The sequence below is a fragment of the Condylura cristata genome, unplaced genomic scaffold, assembly GCF_000260355.1.
Source record: "Condylura cristata isolate star-nosed mole 26May11 unplaced genomic scaffold, ConCri1.0 scaffold00019, whole genome shotgun sequence".
In the NCBI taxonomy this organism is placed as follows: domain Eukaryota; kingdom Metazoa; phylum Chordata; class Mammalia; order Eulipotyphla; family Talpidae; genus Condylura; species Condylura cristata.
The window spans coordinates 17,766,285-17,789,069 of record NW_004567120.1 but is presented as its reverse complement, the minus strand read 5'-3'; the positions used below and the strand labels follow the sequence as shown (position 1 = coordinate 17,789,069).

The following is a 22,785-nucleotide window of genomic DNA, read 5'->3' as shown; positions in this document are numbered from 1 at the left end:
AAAAAAAAAAAAAAGGGCAAGATGTGCCAATGTGGAGTTAACCACTTGCACCAAACGGTGGCAGCAATCCAAGTGACCTGCGCCAAGAAGCAGGCTTTTCTGTGTGTGCTGGAGTTTGGGATGAATGGAGACTCCATCCCTCCCTGCTTCATTCACAGGACCCTGGAAAAACAACCCCTCATGTAAAGTCTCTGGGCCACTAAGAAAATGCTGTATAGGGATGGGACAGCCTCTGTTGGGTCACCAGACTATTCCTCCAGTTGTTGGAGGCATGTAGGGCTTAGGTTCTAAGAAAAGGAACCAACTGAGGTTCACATACAAGCTGGTTTACATTATTGACAGTGCAGAGTGTTCTTAGAAGCATACATCTGGCAGATGAGTGTGTGACTCCAGCACCAGGGGCTCAGCCCTGGGATGCCTGACTGCTCTAATGAGACCCAGGAGTATACCTGGTAGGCCGCAATGTAGACAGGAACCCTGCTGTCCCGGCATCCATTTTGTGTGTTGGTTTTCTAGTTATTGGGACTAATTAATAGGAAAGCTCTCTCTCCCGAAACCAGAAAAGGTGCATTCCCCCAATTTTGGCTGCACAGTGGTGATCCCAGTTCTCCCTTTACCCTTGAGTTACTGCTCCTTTCCCCACCCCCTGCACTTGCACTGGAGGCAGAGGAAGTGAAATTCAAATATTTCTGCAATGACAATTGTCTCTGAAGGGTCTACTCAGACAAAGGAAAAAGAATCTCCTTTTGCTTTCAACATTAGAACTAGGAATTTAGTCCTTCACTACACTGAAACACCTGGCCAAGACAAAGTCCCAGCGGTATTTTCTCAAGACAGCTCTGGTCACGCATGTGCCAGCAGCAACATCTGGTTCCTGCTCCATGGAATATCCACCATCCCTCCACTTGAGAGGAAACACAGAACAGGACCCATTCCCTTGGCCCAAGTTGCTACTAACCTCTGGTCTAGTCTGAAGACTGAGAAACAGCAGTTACATACAGTGAATGTGACAGGAGGCACAAATGGGTGTTGCCCAGCTGAACACCAAAGACAAACCAGCCTTCTAGCTTATCAGTCCTATCATAAGCACACGCCACAAAGAACTGTGGGTCCTCCCACGGGACACACACACACACACACACACACACACACACACACACACTGCCCCTTTATGAATTACTTGTTTCCATTATTTATGTTTCATTGCAGGCCTCAAGAAGATGGAGATTCAGAGAGATAGTTAATGCAGACTTGGGAGAGAATTCTGGAAAGCAGAAAGCAATGGATAAGCCTTTTCCCACCCAAAGCAAAGCTCAGCCTCAGCAGCCCATGTCCATATGGCTCTTAGCGCCAACTGTGTAGAATCTCCCCAGGGCAGGAGCAGCTGTGAGTCTGGAGTGGGCAGTTGCTCCTGCTTCCTGACTTGCTGCCCTTGGTGGAAGCTGAGATGTGGTCTGGGTCAGTGGGGATCCCACCACCCTCTGTCAGCCCCAGCTCTGCCCCTATGGGATGGTCCCCAAAAGGTCAGCCTGCAGTCAGGCCAGAAGCAGGGAATAAACAGAAGATTCATTCTCTTTCCTTCCCCTCCATCCACCCACCAAATTACTGCTTTTAATTTGCTATCATTATAGGAAAAACACACTCCTGATCTGTATGGACAAGTTCAGCTCTAGCCCCCACCCCATCCCTGCCTATTTTGGGCCAACATAATTTACAATTCCCAGAAACGCCTGAGAAGCAGCGTACCACTTCGGGTGCCAAGCCTGGCCATTTTTTACAGATTTTCATTTAGCAGGTGTCTGTTGCTAAATCAGTAGCAGCTGCTAATTGCTTTTCCTCCCTCGAACTTTCAGACAGAATGAAACATCTGGTGTTCTCTCATGTTGGGTTAAAATCAGATACCTTATCATTCCTCCTTTGGGTTCCATTTTTATTAAAAAGCTTTCAGCTGATTCCTGGAACAGGCAGCAGAGAGCAAGGCCATCCCAGAGGAGAGTAACGTCTCTTAAGGACAAGGCAGAGTGGCCTTGTGCCTCTGGACCTAAAGCCCAGACTCAGTCCTGGCTGCTTGGACCAGTCCCCACCAGGTGGAGCTTTAAGCCCATGCCCACCCAGCGAGCTGTGGCTTCCTGCCTCGAGCAAGCACTCTGAGGACCCCGCACCCCCTGGGCTTGTAGCACCCCTCCCCGCCCAGAGCCTGTCCTAGCAGGGGCAAGGCCCATCCCTAGCACTCCAGTCTTTCCGGGAAGGAGGGGGCTATTACACAGTGCGTGCTTGGACGCATTCCTGCACAGTGAGCAGGAAGGAAGCTCGGGGTGAATAAACTGCACAAGTGGCGGAAAATGACAAGACCCTATCAGTTCTAGTTCCACTTCCCAGTCTATACCAGGGATGCCTTGTTTTTTGAGTCATTTGAAAATTGCTTTGCTTTTATTTTCGTTATTTTCTGTTCCACCCCTCTACCCCCATCCCTTTTCTGGGCTCCCCTTCTGCCTCCTGATTCTAAGTCAAAACCATTCGTAAAGGCACCATAATAGCAACTCAAATATTTTTATTATAGTATTATTAAAAACAGCCCAGCTAATCTTTTTTGAGCACAGTGTTAGGCACTGTGGTAAGCACTTTATATGCATTGTCTTACTGAAGATTTCAAAATTATAATGAACATTCCTGTGTCATAGTATGTAACACGCTGAAGAAGAGCAACTGATTTTTGTAGAAGCAAGACTAGAACTTGATGTGGTTGGAATAGCCTAGCCTGTGCTCTGCTGACTGGAATTATTGTTAATTATTGTAGATATGATGAGATATATTTTTTTAAATATTTATGGGCACAAAACTAGGGTACAGGCCAGAGGTGCAGGGGTGGAACAGAACAGGCAGACTGACAAAGTACAGTGCTGAGGGGAGCGGGCAGGTTAGGAGAGGTCTGCCGTGCCATGTGGATCACCTCCCCGGCGGGGATTGAACTCATGCTGAAGTAGCTGCGGCTAGCTTGTAATGCTGTGTCCTAACCTGTTGTGCAACCAGGGAGGACCCTGATGAAATATTTAAAGCTAAAATTACACAATATCTTCACAATCATCCAGGAAAAAGTGTTTGGTTGAGACAGGGATGCCAGTTTGAATAAGAATAAGGTATATAGACTTAAAAAAGAAAAAAACACAGAGGCTATAAGATGAATTGTTGAAACTGGGTAATGGATCTATTCAAATACTTTCTTCTGTTTTTTAACATATTTTCAATTTTCTATCCATGGAGATGGGGGGGTGTTTACTGGAACCAATTCCCACCCCACTCACTCCCAGTATATCCAGGATTGAAATGGAATCAAATTAGGTAGTTTTACTGAACCAGTTAGTTTCTTCTGAACAACAACAGCTACCACAGTTTGGGGTAGCTGTTATTTTGACAAAATAAGACACATTCAGTGTTCATCCCCATTCTGAGCTCAAAACTCCTAAAAAGTCTTAACATTTTTGAGTGATAAGAGTGTGTTTTGCTAGTCATCAGGGCCCACTTTTGAACATGCCACAACCCACACTATAACGATCACAGTAAGTTAGGACGGGGCCAACAGATTGGTTCAGAACGGGGCTGCTCACCAGAAAGTAATAAAAGGGAAAGACATGAACCACACTCACTGACCCTAGTTCATGGGATGGGGGTTCCTAAGTTAGGGGCCTTCTGGACCGTGCCTTATGTATCTCTTCATCTGGCTATTCATCTGTATTCTTTATAATGCCCTTTCTAATACACCGGTAAGTGAAAATAAATGTTTCTCTGAGTTCTGTTAAGCTGATCTAGCAAATCAATCAAACTCTGGGGGTGGGGGGGATAGAGGGCTAGAGAACCTCCAATTTAGATCTTAGAAGTTAACGCCTAGACTTGTAATTGGTATGTGAGGGGCAAGCAGTCTGGTTGGGCTTAACCTGTGTGATCTCACACTTCTCTCAAGGCAGATAGTGTCAGAATTAAGCTCAATTGTAGGATATCCTTCCGGTATCATGGAATTGTATGGTGTGGGAAGCCCCAGCCCCAAAATGGGGCATTCCATTTAGTATTTATCCAACAGGCAAGGGGACTGGTCTGAGAGTGATCTGAGTGCCGGTCCTAGAGATGCCACTCACTGGCTATAGGATTTCAGGCTACTCATTCCCCCTCTCTGGGCTAGGTATCACTGAGAAATGACATTGCCAGATGAGAAGCACACCTGAGAGACAAGCAAATTTGTTTCTAGACTGTCACAATAAGGTGAATGTCGAAGTAAAATTAGTCGCATGTTTTTTCCCAGTGTATGTAAGTTGTGTGTACCCTGTATTGTAGTCTAAAGTATGCCAAAAGATTATGTTTAAAACAACAATGGACATACTTTAACTGAAAATGAAAAATTAAGTAAACCCATGCTCCTTAAAAAAAAAAAAAAATGGGCCCTCCCTGGTGGTGCAGCGGGTTAAAGCACAGCACTGAGAAGCTAAAGCCACTTCCGCATGAGTTCGATCCCCACCTGCCCCGGAGGTGACCACATGGCGCAGCAGACCTCTCCTGACCCGCCCGCTGCTCCCCTCAGCAGTGTACTTTGTCAATCTGCCTGTTCTGCTCCCCACTCTGTCTCTGGTGAAGTCTCTCACCACCCCTGAGCCTCTGGCCTGTACCCCAGTTCTGTATGAATAAACAAATAAATCTTTAAAAAAAAAATGGTATAGGCCCTCCCTGGTGGCTCTGCGGGTTAAAGCACTGCACTAAGAAGCTAAAGCCACTTCCGCATGAGTTCGATTCCCGCCTGCCCCGGAGGTGACCACATGGCGTGGCAGACCTCTCCTGACCCGCCCGCTGCTCCCCTCAGCAGTGTACTTTGTCGATCTGCCTGTTCTGCTCCCCACTCTGTCTCTGGTGAATTCTCTCACCCTCCGCATCTCTGGCCTGTACCCCAGTTCTGTACAAATAAATAAATAAATAAATCTTTAAAAAAAAATGGTATATGGCCTCTCCCTGGTGGTGCAACAGGTTAAAGGACCACATTATGAAGCTCTTTGAAGCCACTGCTGCACAAGTTCAATCTCCCTGGCTAGGGAGCTGACCCACATGGTGTGACAGACCTCTCCTGGCATGCCTGCTGCTCCCCTCAGCAGCGTGCTTTTTCAATCTCCCAGTGCTGTTCCCCACTCTGTCTCTGGTGAATCCTGTCACACACCATGCCTCTGGCCTGTACCCCAGTTCTGTAAGCATAAATAAATATTTTTTTTAAAAAATGGTATGGACAGACCTGCTTGATATGTGGCGGCCATACCCATAGTTTGTGAAAAGCACAAAAGCACAGGATGCATTAAGACATGGTGTCTTTACATGGATTTCTAAGGCTTCCCAGAGCTCTAGAGTTTAGCTTCTAGTTGATTTAATTCAACTATTTGAATTTTACCAAAACTTTTATGAAATTTAATTTCCAATCCTCAGAGCTATCTTTCAGGAGATTCTGGAATATTGAAATTGTCATGCAACACAGTCTTCCTTCCTAGCTTTAGGGCACAAACAAATCTGAAACTTCAATCATTTGTGCTTTCATCTAAGTTGCCATCAACCCTTTACATGAGTTCAATAAAATGAAGCCAGTTAATTTCAGTGTCTATTATCAAGTCCATAGTTCTCTATCTTGTCATGAGCAATTGGGCAAATGACTTACAAAATCCAGACACAAACTAGGTTTCTCTAATTAACATCTGAGTAATTCCATTCAAAATAAATATGGAGATTTTACAATAATTCTTTCTGGAAGTCTGTGTTGGGTCCTGGTCCTTTTCCAAGTGGCCAGAAACCACGTGCTTCATGCAGCATTCCTGTTTGACTAGAGGCTGCTCTGAATGGGTAGGTAATAAATCTACAACTCTTGGAACATTACCTTTGCCCCTTCCCAAAGATTAAAATAGCTATTCAACCTCAGGTTGGGAAACCCCACTTATTTAAATGTCCTATGGGTTATAAAGCTCATTTGTAGTGGAGTTCATGTTCTAACTTTTATTTTTTTAAACTATTTATTTATGCATACAGAACTAGGGTATAGGCCAGAGGTGCAGGGGTGGTGAGAATTCACTAGGGACAGAGTGGGGAGCAGAACAGGCTGACTGACAAAGCACACTGCTGAGGGGAGCAGTGGGCATGTCAGGAGAGGTCTGCCATGCCATGTGGGTCACCCCCGGGGCAGGGATTGAACTCATGCCGAAGTGGCTTTAGCCTCTTAGTGCTGTGCTTTAACCCACTGCACCACCGGGGAGGGCCCTCTAACTTTTATTTTTAACTTTCTTTTTATTGTAATATAACTTAAAGCAGAAAAGTACAAAATATCTTAACTTTTGTCAAGCCCTATAGTTTACACCTCATTTACAATAGCTGAATGCCTGACTAGGAAGGACCTCTACTTTGTCAGGGTTGCTACAGTCACAAGGAGGAACAGTGGCAAAACAAGATCTGCAAAGGACACAAAAACACTGATTCAAAAAGGATACCCGCACTCCTTTGTTTACTGTAGCACTATTTACAATAGCAAGCTATGGAAACAACCTATATGCCCAAAAACAGATGACTGGATCCAGAAGTTGTGCTGTACATATACACAATGGAATATTACTCAGCAATCAAAAAGATAAACACATGCCCTTCACAGAAACATGGATGGAGCTGGATGCTCAGTGAAATAAGGCAGAAAGAAAAAGATCAGATAGTTTCACTTATAGGAGGAATGTAATGGATCCAAATAAGGGACAGGGGGGACAAAGTAATTATAATAATAAAGTGAAAATGAAAATCAATAGGCAACTATAAAACAGTGGGGGAGGAGGGAGTAGGATCAAAAGAGGGATAGGAAGACCACAAGGGACTATGGTGATGGTGCACGGGTGAACTGGTGGTGGGAACTTCACAGGGATTATACCCAAGATGATAAAGCATATAGTGTATAAAAATGAGGAATAATGTAAAAAAACATTATAATAAATAGCTGCACAGTGTTACTGAGTTGCCTTTACTCCATTTCATACTATATAGTGCTTGTTTTATTTTCTCTCAATCTTTCTTTCTAAGCCTTTCAAACATCCATGTGCACACCAACCCCCAAGAGATCTTGTTAAAATCCAGGCTCTCAATATGTAGGTCTGGGACAAGGCTGAAGATTTTAAATTTCTAACAACATCCCAGGGGAGACCAATTCTGCTAACCTGTGAGCTGAGCTTTGCACTGCAAGGATTAAGGGTACAGTTTGGAAGGTGGGTTGGTATAGTGGAAAGAGACTGGAAATAGAAATCTGGGTTTTAATTTGCAACTCTGCCACTCACTGTCTGAGTGCCATTGGAAGATTACTCAGCCTCTTTGTGCTTCAGTTTATTTCTTCCTCAGTATAACTGTTATGATTTACATTTCACTCTTCAACAAAAGGTGCTGGGACAACCAGATAACCACATGCAAAAAGAATGTTGGAACCCTTCCCCACACTATATCTATAAGTTAACTCAAAACTGATCATGTATCTATATGAACCTAACCCTATGAAACTCTTAGAAGAAAACACATTCGTAAAACTTCATGAGCTTGACTAGGCAACATGAGCTTGACTTAGCTATGATACCAAAAACAAAAGGCACCAAAAGAAATAGTGATTAGACTTCAACAAAGCTAAAAGATTTTGTGCTTCAAAGGACACAACCAACAAAAGGTGAACATAACTCATAGACTGGGAGGAAATATTTCAAATAATAGATCTGATAAGCATTTAGTCTACAGAATACATGCTAACTCTTACAACTGAATTCAAAGAAAAGCTAGGACAGAGTTTTAAGACATTTCCCCAGAGACATGCAAGTGACCAGTAAGTACATGAAAAGGTTTTCACTATTATCAGTCATCAGAAAATGCAACTCCAAACTACATAATTATACCACTAGCATGGTTATATCAAAAAAAGAAACACAATAAAAAATGTTGTTAAGGGTACAAAGAAATTAGAACTCTTGATTGCTGGTAAGAATACAACATGGTAGATCCATTTTGGAAAGCAATTCTGGCAACTGCTTCAAAGGTTAAACATGGAATTTTCGTATGACCCAGAAATTCCACTTCTTGGTATCTACTCAAAGCATATATTCACTACTTTTACATGAGCAGATATGCATAGCAGCATTATTCACAATAGCCAAAAGGTAGAAATCACCTAAATGTCCATTGATGAAAGAATGTAGCATGTCACACAGAGGAATATTATTCAGCCACAAACAGGAACAAAGTACTATTACACAAGATGGTACATGGATAAACTTGAAAAATTTATGAATATGTGAAATAGGCCAGGAAAAGGTCACACACGGCATTAATATGAAATGCCCAGACAGGCAAATCCATATTGAAAGAAAGTAAATTAGTGGGTGCCTGGGTTTAGAAAGAGAGAACAGAGAGATACTGCTCATGGGTACAGACCGTGTTTTGGAGAAAATGAAAATATCCTCATGTTAAATCGTTGCGATGGCTGCACAACACTGAATATACTAGAAACCACTGAACAGTACGCTTTCAGAGGATGCATCCATGATATGTAAATTATATCTCAACCACACTTTATTCTTCAGTGTTCTGAAGTATCCTATCTTTTGTTCAAAACCTATCTGTGAGGTAGAGAGAAAGTATTACCAATCCTAGCTGACAAGTTGGAGAGCACATGCTCAATGAGGGGATATTAGCTTGCCTAGTGCCCCAGGCAGGACTTAACTGGAAGAGAGTTCTCAGCTGCCCTGGCTACATGCTCGAAAGGCTTTGGGTGCTCTCTAAAAATGGGTATGTTTTGAAATTAGCTCTGGTGATTCAAATCTTGCTGAGAACCACTCTGCCTTTTGGACAGAGTAAAACTACTAGATAAGGTTTTGACTGGAGAGACACCACTTGGGGGAAGTGGCTCAGGTGAGGAGAGAAGCAGTGCTTACAACTACCTGTGCTGTTCCTTCTAACCTGTTTAGAAGGGAAAGAAAGGGAAGAGGCTGGCTCTGGAGGCAAAAAGGTCAGCCCTGCACTCTCTGCTGTTGCTACTCCAAGGCAACCCAACGTTCTGCGCATTCTGTTCAAATGGAAGGAAAAACAGGCCAAATTCACCTGTCAGGAGGGAGTAGAGAGCTGGTCAGTGGCCTAATCAAACAGGCTGTCTAGGAAACACATGCCAAAACAAAGGCATTGAAACTTGATGTGAAAAAAGTCTGCCAGGGAATTTTAATCTCACTCAGCAAGGCCCACTGAGAAACAAAGGTCCCTTCACATCACAGGCACCCAACAGCTCAGGGAGCTGGGGTCAAAACTCTGAAGTCCAAGAGCAAAAAGGATGTATCCATAGGAAGCCCTGTCCATTTGTAAGGAAATACTAGGAACAGAAGTAGTGCCCGCCACTGCAGCCACTGGCACGTGTGACGGATTTACTAGGTCCCAGGCACTGGGCTAAGGGCTTATCAAACATTATCTCTTCTCTGCTCATGCGAGCACCATGCTGCAGATGGGAAAATGAGCTCACAGAAGCTAGGTAATTTGCCCAGATCACATGTGTGGAGACAGAGGAGCAGCCACAAAACCATGGACAGGCCAGTGCCTTTGACCAGCACCCTGCGCTAACCCTGAATGTTATGCCAGGTTCCAACACTCTAACATTATATTTTCTAAAGCAAAGCCTTCTGTCCTAGTGTTGTCTACCGTCTACCCAGAGATAATGAAGATGTGAATGTGCAGCAAATAATGTTAATAGTTGTTTCTGTGCAATGTTTTAGGTCTTATTCTAGTGTTTATCTGTATTTGCTATTGTTTTGCATTAAAACATGCTATGTTTGTAAAGAAAACATTTATATATGTATCTGTAAAGATCAAGGTGTAAAAGCCTCATCTTTTTACCTTCTAATGTACTGAGAAATAACCACTTTTGTACTGGTGCTGATTTTTATCTTTATGGTTTTCTGTATTTCACACATTTTCAACAGTAGATAAGCCTTTTGTGGTAATCAGGAAAATATTATTTTAAGGATTTTTTTAGAAGTATTCAAACATATTCATATGTGGAATATAAATAAAACAAAGGGTCAGATATGACCAAACCAATAACAAACCCTAGATATCCGACTGTAGAGTTGTGGCTATGGGGGAGGGGAATGGGACACACTATCGACTATGGTGAATTCTGGGTGCCTTGGCGGTGGGGGTGGTGTGTTAACATAAACCAGAAAGGGGTGAGATTGCACCTCTAAATCATATACAATGTCGTAAGCCAATGTTACTCTGATAAAAATAAAAGAGAACTAACTCTCAAGGCAACTTTACATTATAAAGTTTACTATATAATATTCAATATAAAGTTATATTAAATTTTGTGAAAGAATTTATCTGGGCAAAATATCATCTATCATCCCTCTGCCCACACACCCAAGATTTCAAGACATGTGCAATAGGATCCCTGAAATGTCTCTGAAAATACAGAGACTGGAGATGGCTGAGCAATTCATTTATTCTATATGTGGATAACTCCATGCTAGGTACAAGACCCTGCAGGGGACAGACCCCACCAGACACTACCCTTGCTAGAGAGAGTAGTTACAGTAGAGTGTGGAAGCCGGCAGATGGGCTGAGCATAAAGTTGAACCAAACTATGGAGTGCTAAGTAGTTATTAGGAAAGCGTGACTTATACCCATACCCAGAGAATACTGATTAGCTATTCTGAATCAATAGGAAAAAAACACTGGAATAAAGATTGCAGTCTCATGTCAATTATGTAGGAAACCTAAACCCCATTAAACCAAACCCACGAAGTATGAAAATCTCTATTTGCCTTTATGAGCAAAAGAAAAATGTCATAAAGAAACAAAACTTAGCCCCAGGGGGTATAAAATTGAAAGGTGGTGGGGTAAGATGATTAATTTTCTTGTTAAACTCCTCTGAGCGGCTTTTCAATAAATGTGTACATTTTTTGCCAATAAAAATATAATCAATTCTCTGAATCTCTAATGGAAATTGAGCAGAGAGAACTGAGTGGTCCCAATACTTGAAAATCAATATAAATAGTTAGGGAAGAGGAGGAAAGAAGACCATGACTTTTGGTAACAGATAGTCAAAAGTTCTCATGCTCATTCAAACAATTCCTCTTTGACCATGCAAGCTACTTAAACTTTCTGAGCCTCCATGTGTATTTTTCTTTTTAATGAAACTTTTCAAAAATTATGGTTATTGAGGTAACACTGATTTTCAACACTATATGTCTTAGGGGTGCAGGTTCACACCTCCACAGATTTATGTTATCACACCACACCCATCATTTAAGACTCGATCTGTAAAATGGAGACTCTAATAAGCACCTCACAAGGTTTGAGGTAAATAACCACTAAGTAACAGCTAATGTTGACTAAGGACTTCCTGTGTGCTAGGTGTCATGCCAGGCTCTTCACACATGCTAACCAAATCATCAGAGCAGCTCTATGTGGCAGGAGCTACTCTCACCTCCATTTCATAGATGAGATAACAGAGGCCCACAGAGGTTTGATAACTTGGCCAAGTTCTCTTAGCCATGCCAGAATAACCTATTTGTGAATGCTGTTCTGCTGGGCATCCACCTATAAGGCAACTTTTCAGCAGAGGTGAAAAAGAGAAGAAATACACACAGTACCTACACACCTTAAGGGGTGAAAGATGGGACTGAGGCAGCGTCACAGCGTATCTTCAGGCACTTTGGCATAGACGTGGCAACGCCTGTATGGACAAGTGGAATTCCTGACTCTTCTGCTGCTAGTCAGAATCTCAGCGGTGACCAAATGGTTGCCTCCCTCCGCAGCATTCCCTCAGGTGCCCTGCCTTCTTCTTCTGCAACCTGCCTGCTCATTCTAATCAACCTTCAAGCCTCAGCCCAGGCTTTATTTATTCATGAAGTCTTTCTGAACCAGTTAACCCCATGATCTCTCCAGGAAGTAGTGTGTTGAAAGTACAAAGCGTGCACAGGTTTAGCTTTATCACTCACAGGTAACTTTGAGCTGTCATTTAACCTCACTTTCCGCACATGAAAAGAGGGTTGTCTTGAGAATTAAATAACATCATAAATTTCCTTGTATATGCAAATATTAATTCTCTTGCCATTTCTTAGAACTCAGAGCAACTGCAATTTAGCAGTTATGTCTGGATTGCTTTGTGATTTTCCTTTCTCAGGGATCTAATACTGCCATAACTTCTCAGATGTTTATACTTTATCTTTCTACCTAAACTTCAAGTTTCTTGGGCCTGACTCCTTTTGCATCCCAGGCAGAATAGAGCAGAATATAGAACAATATTTTACTCAGAAAAGTGCTCAATGAAAATCTAAATCAGCTGGTATGGTTGATTAAGCTGGAAGCACAGAGGATGGAAGATTCTCAAAGTTTAATTTTAAAAGAAAGGCAGCAAGACATTCTCAGATACAGAGTTTCATAGAAATGCATTGAACCAGGGCCCTCACTTTTCTCAATATCCTCCACATACACACACTTTGTACCCATCTGATCAGAAACACACTGGCCTTTGTAGAAAGTTGAGGCACAATTTCACCCAAATCAATTCTTCAGAAAGCTAAAGCCTCTTTTGAAACTAAGCTTTTTGTATTTTAAATACTTCCAGAAAAGCAAAAGGACATTCTGTCCCTAGTTCAGGTCCAAAATCCAAACTATAACTTTTTTAAATAGCTCAATTTGCCAGCCACAGAAATAACTTTTCTAGGTCAATTAGCACATTTCAAAGTGCCAGTTAGCAAAGAGCAAGATTCTCAAGCCTACTTGCACCAATGACAGCAAAGTTTCCCAAGAAGTATACAAGGCTGCAAGGTACAAAGTTGCATTCCAAAAACATCGAGTTAAGGTTTGTGTACAGTAGGTAAATGTCCAATGCAAAAATCTGTACTAACCTCTTCCACTTAGTCTGAGACTTAGAAACATTCAAAAGAATACTCTAATAGAGAAAAAGAACTGGGCAAAAAAGGAGGGCTGGCAAAGGAGGGGAAAGGAACCAACTACTAGGATCAACAAGAATACAACATAATGGGCAATTTTGATAATGAGATAATGAAATGCGTATCACTTGAAGAATAAAGGAGCTTGATGAAAAGAATCATTATTATTCTTCTTATTATTCTAATAGAAGACAGAAAAACACAAATACAGACCAGACTTGAGAATGTCTGGGAAGAGAGCTAACAGAGTATCTTAAGTTTCTGTTTCTAATCCCCTTGCTCAGGACACTGTGCATTCAGAAGAAACTCTCATGGGGATGATGGGGAATCTGGGCCCAAGGTTTCATGCCGGGGTGCCAGATCTCCAGCCTCCCAAGGTGAGAGATGTACCTGGAAATCCAATGTGCAGTCAATTTCCTGAGCACCTTACGTAGCTCCCACCTCTTGCCTTTCACTTCCCTGAGGTGATTTTTCTTGGATGATGTTCTCTTCAAGGTCACAGATACAGATACGGAACCCAGCATCATCATCAGGCCAAAATGTCACTGGCCACTTATACTAAAGAGCTCGCACACTAGGCAACACGTCTGTTGATCCAAGTCATGGTGGCACTGCGGAGCTGCGACAGGAGCAACTCAAGGAAGGCTTTTAGATGGAGGGGCAAAGCGGGGAAAAGAAGTACTCCAGCTTCTTGACAAATTAGCATTCAAATCTGTCCTGAATTTCAGTCACAGAACAATAAAGAGTTCTGAAGTCTGAATTAAGGGGCACTCACCTTGCCTCCTTAAGCAAGTCATTATATCCTCCTAAGCCCCCTTCCTCTGGTAGATTACACCAGATAAGCTTTCAGTTCCTGACTTATCTAATCATCAGTAAGTCCATGATGCAGTTTTCCTCCAAGAAGCAAAAGAGAAATCACTTTTAGCCCCTTTATCTGAAGTCAGAACGTAGCCTTCTCTGGAATCCAGGCAGCAGCAAGCACTTGCTTGCAATAGAGACCACTGGAATACTCATTCCTTCTTTGAAGGTGCCAGCTTCTAAGATGAAGAACCAGGGAAAACAGAGACTTGGGCAATCTCTAGCTGGTCTCTGAATCCCATACCAATGCATCTCAGGACAGAACACAGAAATTCACTGGTGACCCCACATCCTTTAGCTGAAGGTGGCAACTTCCTCCAGCTCCCTCTGTCTTTATGTATGTGAATGTACATATGTCTGTTAATGGAACACATACTAATTATTTCATTTTATCTTCTTTGCTTCCTCATTATCTCTAATGAGGAAAAAAGGGATTAGAAAGATAAAAGGCCAAGAAAGGGAGGAAGGACAAAAGAGAAGTCAAAAGCTGTCTTCCTGCCTAATTGGATCATCAGGTTTAAGAGTTGCCTACCTTCCTGGGTCTCATTTGAAGGCCATTTGAACTCAACCAAGGGGCTACTAATCAAAGGTCCTGAAAGTCAGAGGGAGTTCAAAAAGGGTCCCAACCATTCTAACAACCAGATCAAAGTTGGTGGCCAAGACACATGCAGATGAACCTTGCCCACACCATGAGCTTTTCTTGGCTTCATTTTCAAAAAAGAATGCCAAGATTATTCACTAGAGTGATTTGAACAGCTAGTTAATAAAAAGCTTGTACAGGGCCCACCCTGGTGGTACAACGAGTTTTAAAAGTGCAGCACTATGAAGCTATCACAGCCACTGAAGCACAAGTTCAACCCCCGGCTAGGAGGTGACCCACATGGCACACAGACCTCTCCTGACCTGCCCCACTGCTCCCCTCAGCCGTGTGCTTCAGTTCATTTCCTTGTTCTGCTCCCCACTCTGTCTCTGGTGAATCCTTTCACATCCTACATCTCTGGCCTGTACACCAGTTCTGTATGCATAAATAAATAAATCTTTGGAAAAAAATAAAGAATTTGTCTAAATAGTTTCAGATGTATTTAAACATTCTTGATGTAGTATAAGATGTATTTAAACATTCTTGACAAGCTGGTTGTCTGTAGTGTGGCATTTATTTGCAAATATTGAGTTTTATAAGAACTATAATGACAAATCTGCAATGAAAGAGGGAAAGAAGTGGGGAAAAAGAAAGGAGGGGTGAAGAGGGAAGGGGAAAAGGGGAAGGCAAAAGGAGAGGGGAGGGAGAAGAGGGAGCAAGAGAGACATGATGCCAGGAAATGAACTCTTATAACAACTTTCCACATGAAGCCAATTGCAGGGTTCCTCAGATCACTCTTGAGTCAGGGTCCCATGAGGTCATGCTTCAAAGCCATTCGCAGAGTGCAGAACTTAAAGTATGGTCTGAGGACCAGCATCTCACTGGTGCTGCTTGCTAGAAGTGAGAATCCGGGCTCATTTGTATACCTGAAGGTGGTTAGATGGTGGGTAATGACGCTTTCATTGCATCTGCATTTCTACTCTATCTTCATGGGCTGCTGCTGTGCTCTAGCCCCTTAACATCCACCATGGCAGAGATGGTAGCTGCCACTTCATGGCTGCCATGGACCAATTTCATTAATCCTCTAATAAACAGAGAGATTTCTGTTTAGAGTAGTACGCTCCTGTGGGCATAACTAGGTTCCTCAAAAACCACTGTGCTGAAACCCTAACCCCTAGCACTTCAGAATGTGGCTATATTTGAAAAGGACATTTAACAAGGCGATAAACTAAAAAGGAACCCATTGGGATGGGCTCTAATCCAATCTGACTGTATAGTCCTTGAGAAGCAGAGGTTTAGACAAACACAGACACACCAGGGATGTGTGCAGGCAGAGAAGACCACGTTCCAAGGGGCTGGCAGTTGCCTGCAAGCCAAGCAATGCAGCAGAGAACACAACCCTGCTGGTACCCTGACCTTGGTGAGAACTACCATCTCTCTGTTTATTAGAGGATTAATGAAATTGGTCCATGGCAGCCATGAAGTGGCAGCTACCATCTCTGCCATGGTGGATGTTAAGGGGCTAGAGCACAGCAGCAGCCCATGAAGATAGAGTAGAAATGCAGATGCAATGAAAGCGTCATTACCCACCATCTAACCACCTTCAGGTATACAAATGAGCCCGGATTCTCACTTCTAGCAAGCAGCACCAGTGAGATGCTGGTCCTCAGACCATACTTTAAGTTCTGCACTCTGCGAATGGCTTTGAAGCATGACCTCATGGGACCCTGACTCAAGAGTGATCTGAGGAACCCTGCAATTGGCTTCATGTGGAAAGTTGTTATAAGAGTTCATTTCCTGGCATCACCCAGACCCTCTCAGTCAGAACTAAGGATGGAGTCCAGAAAGCCTGATTTTTTACCCATTCCTTCAGGTGATCTCTGCAGACTTTGTCAGAAGTACTGCACAAAATTGGTGGTTCTCAACTGCTGCTCTACATTGGAAGGTGCCTTTTAACACACTGTGCCAAGCCTGCATCCCAGATCAAGAATTCACACTCTAAGGAGGACAGTGTTTTGTTTTGTTTTGTTTTTAAAGATTTATTTATTTGTGCACACAGAACTCGGGTACAGGCCAGAGGCTCGGGGGCAGCGAGAGGCTTCACCAGAGAGTGGGGAACAGAACAGGCAGATCGACGAAGTACACTGCTGAGCGGAGCAGCGGGCGGGTCAGGAGAGGTCTGCCATGCCATGTGGTCACCTCTGGGGCAGGCGGGGATCGAACCCATGCGGAAGTGACTTAAGCTTCCTTGTGCTTTGCTTTAGCCTGCTGCGCCACCAGGGAGGGCCAGGACAGTGTTTTTTTATTTGTTTGCTCATGAGTGTGTGTGTGTGGGGGGCGGTCTGTGTGTATGTTTGTGGTACCCCTTGGTGAGCCAAGAGCAAAGTGAGGCTTCATCAATACTGCCTCAGATTAATATTTTTCTCTTCAATTCTATTGATGTATAACCTGCATCTAGAGAAGTGTAACAATCATAAGGATTTACATGACTATTTGTAGGAAGGAGTAACTCCATCCTGAGAGTAAAGTGTAGCTGTGGTTGTAGAGTCCAGAGCTCCCTCACCCCGTCCTAACTCTACCACTTAGCATTATATGACTCCTTGAACTTCAGTGTCTTTCTCTGTAGAAAGAGGTCTTAATACTTCCCCTACCTACCTCACACAACTTTATTGAAAAGACCCTACAACACTATAAAATGCTATCTAAAGAAGAAGGATAATCAGAGATTTAAACTATGGTATTAATATAGGAACCAAATTTCAGTCATGAAAACAGAAAGCAGTCGGAAGGAGTGTACAGCTGGTTTCCTTCCCTAAACTTTCCTCCCTGACTAATCCCTCCACTGCTCCACATGTGGGAGTCAGAATACCAGGCCCTGCCATCTCAGCCTTGTTGATCCTGTTTCCTTCTAGGCTGGCTTATCACCCAACTGACTTGCCATGTACCCATGCTGGAGGACAAGGCCCCGGCTGTCCCCTCATTTTGCGTGAATTGGGAAGGAACCTCATTTTGCCCGGGCAGCCCCTTCGTGAAGCAGACAGGCTTTGAGGCTCTGCAGAATATTATTCAGGACCAACACAGAATACGCTAGAATCCCCTAGAATACCTGGAGTACTGTCTAGGACTGTAGGCTGGGCTCCTCTCCCTCCCCCCCACCATTTGCTCCACCAAACTTCTCCAGGAATTCTGCAGGTATTTTGATTTGTGCTGGTTCTGAGATAAACTCCAGACTGCCAAAAATTACTCCCACTACCAGCAGTCTCCCCTGCATCAGAGCAGGACTGAGTTAAGCCTCAACATTGAAAAAAAGGTATTTTAAGACTCACACAGGCACATGAACTGAGGATGAGGAGAAGCACTGAATAATGAAGATGTGAGCAAACACTGTTTCATTGCTGCTGTCATTTCCCTGAAAGGACTGACTTACCAGGCGGGTATTTACCACAGGAAACAGTAGGGCCAGAAGAGCGCCATTCAACATGTGCATCTGTAGCCTAGAGAGGAAAAAATAAAGAGCAGGTCACAATCCGATTCTGATGCACTGGAATACAAAAATGGGTCAAGTTACGCCATGCCATATGGGAGAGCATGTAAACAGGTGGTTCCCTGTGCAAAATGGCACTGGCATTGGCACACACACATAATAAATTGAAAGCAGCATGTTTTGTATTATCTGAAATGTTCTGAAAAGCACTGCCACTGCCTCCAAATCCCCTGAACACTTCCTGAGAGCTCTGGTTACAACACTTCGTTACATAATGAGCTGCGTGCTCCCTAAACAGTCAGTCAGTCCCAATCAAGGGCTTCAACTGCTGCAGCTCAGGCAGACTTAGAGAAGGGGACTTCAAGGACCAAGTGTTCTGTTATGACAGTAAAGACCTATCTGCTGTAACACGACTGCAATGTATACAACCATGGCCAATCCCTTTCTTCAAACAGAGCCATGGGCATAAAAAGGTTAGTGTAACCTAGGGAACCATCTATAGGGTTTTACAAATTGTGTTCCCCAACTTTCCTACGAATGCCTTCAGGGACTGCTGCAGGAAGTGGGTTGGCCAGAGCTGGCAGCTCCAGGTTTAGGGAGTGGTACTGTTTCCTATTATCCTTTTAGACTAAGTACTAGAAGCCTTTTTTAAGTCATATTCTCTTTGTGAGGGCTTTTCAGCAATTTCCACCATCATTCAAGGCAAGGTTCCTTTGCTACTAAGGTGAAGCAAAGAATGAAAGTGTGTTCCTCCTGAAGAAAAGCAGATTTGCTATTTAGGCACAACCACTGCTGAGCCAACGTGCCTTTAGATCCCCACTTTCTCCTTTGACCTCATTTGCTCTAGGTCTTTCTCTGTTGCTACTTCCTTTACACATACTCACACAGCAGCCCGGCATTGCCACAATTTCTCCTATTCCCTGTCTGTGAAAGCAGCACACACCTAGAAAACCCCCTAAAACTTCAGCTTTTCTCTTGGAGTTCACACTTGTGTGCAAAAGATTAAAAGAGGAGTCAAGGACCCCAAGGGAACAATACAGGAGCCCCAAGGCTACTTTTCATGTTTCCTAGTCTGCTTCCTGTTGCTGCTACTGATTACCAATGCCACGATGATGCCCTGAGCATGAACAGTTAACATATTCTCAACAAGTGTCTAGTTAACTGCTTTACTGAACTCGCTCATTAATTTTTGACAGCAAGCATAAGTAACATTTCTATATATCAATCACATATAATTGAAAACCAAAATTTGTTAAACCCTGTTATAATATCTCACCCCCAAATTTAAATAATTGTGTCTAAATCACAGAAAATATGTTAAAAAATGTGTGCTGAGAATTGCAAAATGCTGATAATAGAAATCAAAGAATTTCATAAATATGACATAAATCTGTGTACGGATCGAAAGACTCAACATAGGAAAGATGTCAATTCTCAGCAATAATCTTTAGAGTCATGCAATTCTGATGGAAGCCCCGGCAGCACACTTTGTAGATATAGTTAAACTTACTCCAAAATCTATATAAAATGGGCAAAGAAAGTAGAATATCTAAAATGATTTCAAAAAGGAAGAAAACAAAGAACCTAACTTTAAGGGTTATTATAAAGTTTCACCAATCAAAACAATGCAAAATTGGTCAAAAAGAGTATGAAAATCAATGAAAAAGCATAGTCCAGAAATTGACCCATATTGATAAAACATTTGGTTTTTCACAAGCGTGCAAAACAATTCAATGAAAAAGCATTGCCTTTTTAATGAATGCTATTAGATCAATTGAAAGTGCACTTGCCTACACCTTATACCTTTAAAAAGGTTAAATCATAAATTTAAATAGAAAATGTAAAACTAGAAAAATTTCACACCCTTTAGTTAATAAGCCAATTCTTCTTAAATATGACACCAAAAACAAAATGCATAAAAGAAAAAAATGATAGGCCCTCCCTGGTGGCGCAGCGGGTTAAAGCACAGCACTGAGAATCTGAAGCCACTTCCGCATGAGTTCGATTCCCGCCTGCCGCCTGCCCCGGAGGAGACCACATGGCGAGCCAGACCTCTCCTGGCCCGCCCGCTGCTCCCCTCAGCAGTGTACTTCGTCAGTCTGCCTGTTCTGCTCCCCACTCTGTCTCTGGTGAAGCCTCTCACCATCCCTGAGCCTCTGGCCTATACCCCAGTTCTGTATGAATAAATAAATAAATCTTTAAAAAAAAATGATAAACTAAATTTAAAATTTTTGCCCTTTGAATATATTTTGAAGACAAGCTATAGAATGGGGTAAAATACTTTCAAATAACAAATCCAATGAAGAACCTAATCCAGAATATATAAATAACATTCACACTCAACAATAAGAAAATAACCTAATTAAAAAATAGGTTAGAACATGTACTTCAGCAAAAGAATGTAAGTCGTGGGTAGCAAATGCGCACATGGAAGGATGTTGCATATTAAGGAAATGCAAACTGAAAGCACTTAGTAAAATACAGCTGCTCACTTATTAGAATTACAAAAAAAAACATTCACAATAGAGAATTCTGTGGAGAATGTGGAGCAATTAAAAATCTGTAATAGATTGCTATTGGAAATATAAATTTGGAAGAGTTTAGCAGTTTCTAATGAAGTTTTTAAAAGGTTTAAAAGTATCATATGACTTAGTAATCCTACTCCTGGATATTTACCCTACTGAGATGAATACTTACATTTATACTAAAGCCATTACCCAGACAATCACAACAACTATATTACTAATGGACACAATCTGGAAATGATCAATGGCTGATACGGTTTGGGCATATGGAAGGTTGTTACTCTAAAGAGACAGTGTGAGGAACTTTCTTTACCTGACCATGATGATAGTAATCTATATATATATATGTTAACACACATAGGAGAATTCCAAGAAAACAGCAGAATGTGAAGCACCAGGGTTCTGTCTCCCAAACCAAGAAGATAATTACACAGGCAGAATCTACCTAATGTAACTATTTTGTAACCGCGTTGTCTACTGAAGCTTGCAATGTCTGAAGGACTGACTGTATAGTAGACTGCGGATAATTTCAGCTCCTAACTCATCAGCAGCCACCTGTTCTTCAACACCCAGTATAGTGGCAAGAAGCTGTACACATGATGCCAAAGCAGGTTGTACACAGCTTGGAGGAGCCACAGTGAGTAACAGAACCTTGCCCCCCAAAAACTGTGTTCCAATTTTTTTCTGTTCACAAGAGGTAAAGACAGAAGCAGACAGCTAAAAGTCCTTCTCCTCCAGCTGATTTTACTTCTAGGGAATTTGGTGGAACATGCATTTTATCCCCATTCATTTTTCTTTTTCCCCGAATGAGAGCCAGACATTTTTTTAAAAAGGACATTTAAAAGTGCCTGTAAAGACTGAGGAAACTGGAAATCACTACATGCCAAAGAAAAGCACAGGCTCAAAAAAGACCTGTGAGGACCTAAAGTTTTTACCCAAGATATCCACAACATGAAGAGAACCAACAACCAATCACAAGGGATTCAAAGACCTAACAAAGTATGGTTCATTCAAGGAGAGAAAAAAAACAACCAACAGCAGCTCTCCCAAAAAAACAACCAGATGGCAGACACAAAGACTTTAAAACAGCTGATTTAAAAAGCAATGAAAAAAATACAGGAGTCATGAAGAAACTGAGGTGTAGAGAAAATGGAAATCTTGATAAAGCAAAAGTAAATATTGAGAAACCAGAAAGAAATTCTGAAGCTGAAAAATATAAGTGACGCAAAATATTTACTAGAGGAATTCAAACACAGCAGAAAGAATCAGCAACCTTGAAAATAGGAAATGCCAATGGCCACATTGGAGCAGAAAGAATAAAACGAGCAAAAGTGAACCTAACGGCCTAAGGAGCGTGTGCAACACTACAAGAGGACAAAGAAGCACTTTAGGGGTCCGAGAAGGAAGAGAGCAAGGGGGACTGAAATTATCTGAAAAAATGACGTCTGAAACATCACAAATTTAACAAGCAATCCACATGCATGTGAGAAGCTCACCAAGCTCTAAGTAAAATGCACTCAGGGATTCACATCAAGACATTATAATCAAACTGTCAAAAGCCAAAGTCAAAGAATCTTCAAAGCAGCAAAAGAAGCAAATCATCATACAACAAACGATCCTCAATAAGATTATCAGCAGATTTCTCAGCAGAGATTTTGAAGGCCAGAAGGCAGTGGGTTGATAACTCAAAGTTCTAAAGGAAAAAGAACTGTCAACCAAGAATTCTATATTCAGCAACTGTCCTTCCAGAGTGAAAGAGAAATTAAGATATTTCTGGAGAAACAAAAATGAGGAGGTTGGTTACTAGATGTGTCCTGCAAAAATACAAATGCTAAAAGGAGTCTTAAAATTTGAATTAAAAGGACATAGGACAGTAACTTTATTTCTTCACATGAAGAAATAAAGATTTCAGTAAAAGGTAAACACAGGAGCAATTAAAAATGCTAGTGTTACTGGAGCAAAAGTTTTGTTGATCTACCGTGTGTTTTCTACATGATTTAAGAATCTAATACATTTATTTAAAAAAATAATTACTAGCCAAAAGCTAGTATATTACTATAACTTGGCAACTACACATTTTGTTTTCTATATAATTTGATGCATAAAATAACAATTATTAGATTATGCTCTGAGACACATATTATATTCAGATATAATTTTACAACATCAGCAATGAAAGTGGTGGAGATGGCGCTATAAAGTAGCATAGTCTTTCACAAAAACACTGATTGAAAAAGATACTTGTACCCCCATGTTTATTGCTGCTTTATTTACAATTGGAAAAACTTGGAAGCAGCCCAAATGCCCAAAAGTAGATGACTGGATAAAAAAGATGTGGTACATATATACAATGGAATATTACTCAGC

At 42.0% G+C, this 22,785-nt stretch overlaps 1 protein-coding gene across 4 annotated transcripts in view; it reads right to left on the bottom strand.

Annotated features, from left to right (window-relative positions):
- TMEM164 (transmembrane protein 164) overlaps positions 1 to 22,785 on the bottom strand; it is a 145,143-nt gene that overhangs the window by 43,559 nt on the left and 78,799 nt on the right. For 3 of the 4 annotated variants that reach the window (XM_012727216.1, XM_012727214.1, XM_012727213.1), the window contains one exon: positions 17,837 to 17,903. The exons of the other annotated variant lie outside the window; for it this stretch is intronic. In XM_012727216.1, the coding sequence (XP_012582670.1) occupies positions 17,837 to 17,896 (60 nt within the window). In that variant the 5' untranslated portion in view covers positions 17,897 to 17,903. The remainder of the gene's footprint in view (positions 1 to 17,836; positions 17,904 to 22,785) is intronic. 4 annotated transcript variants of the gene reach the window in all.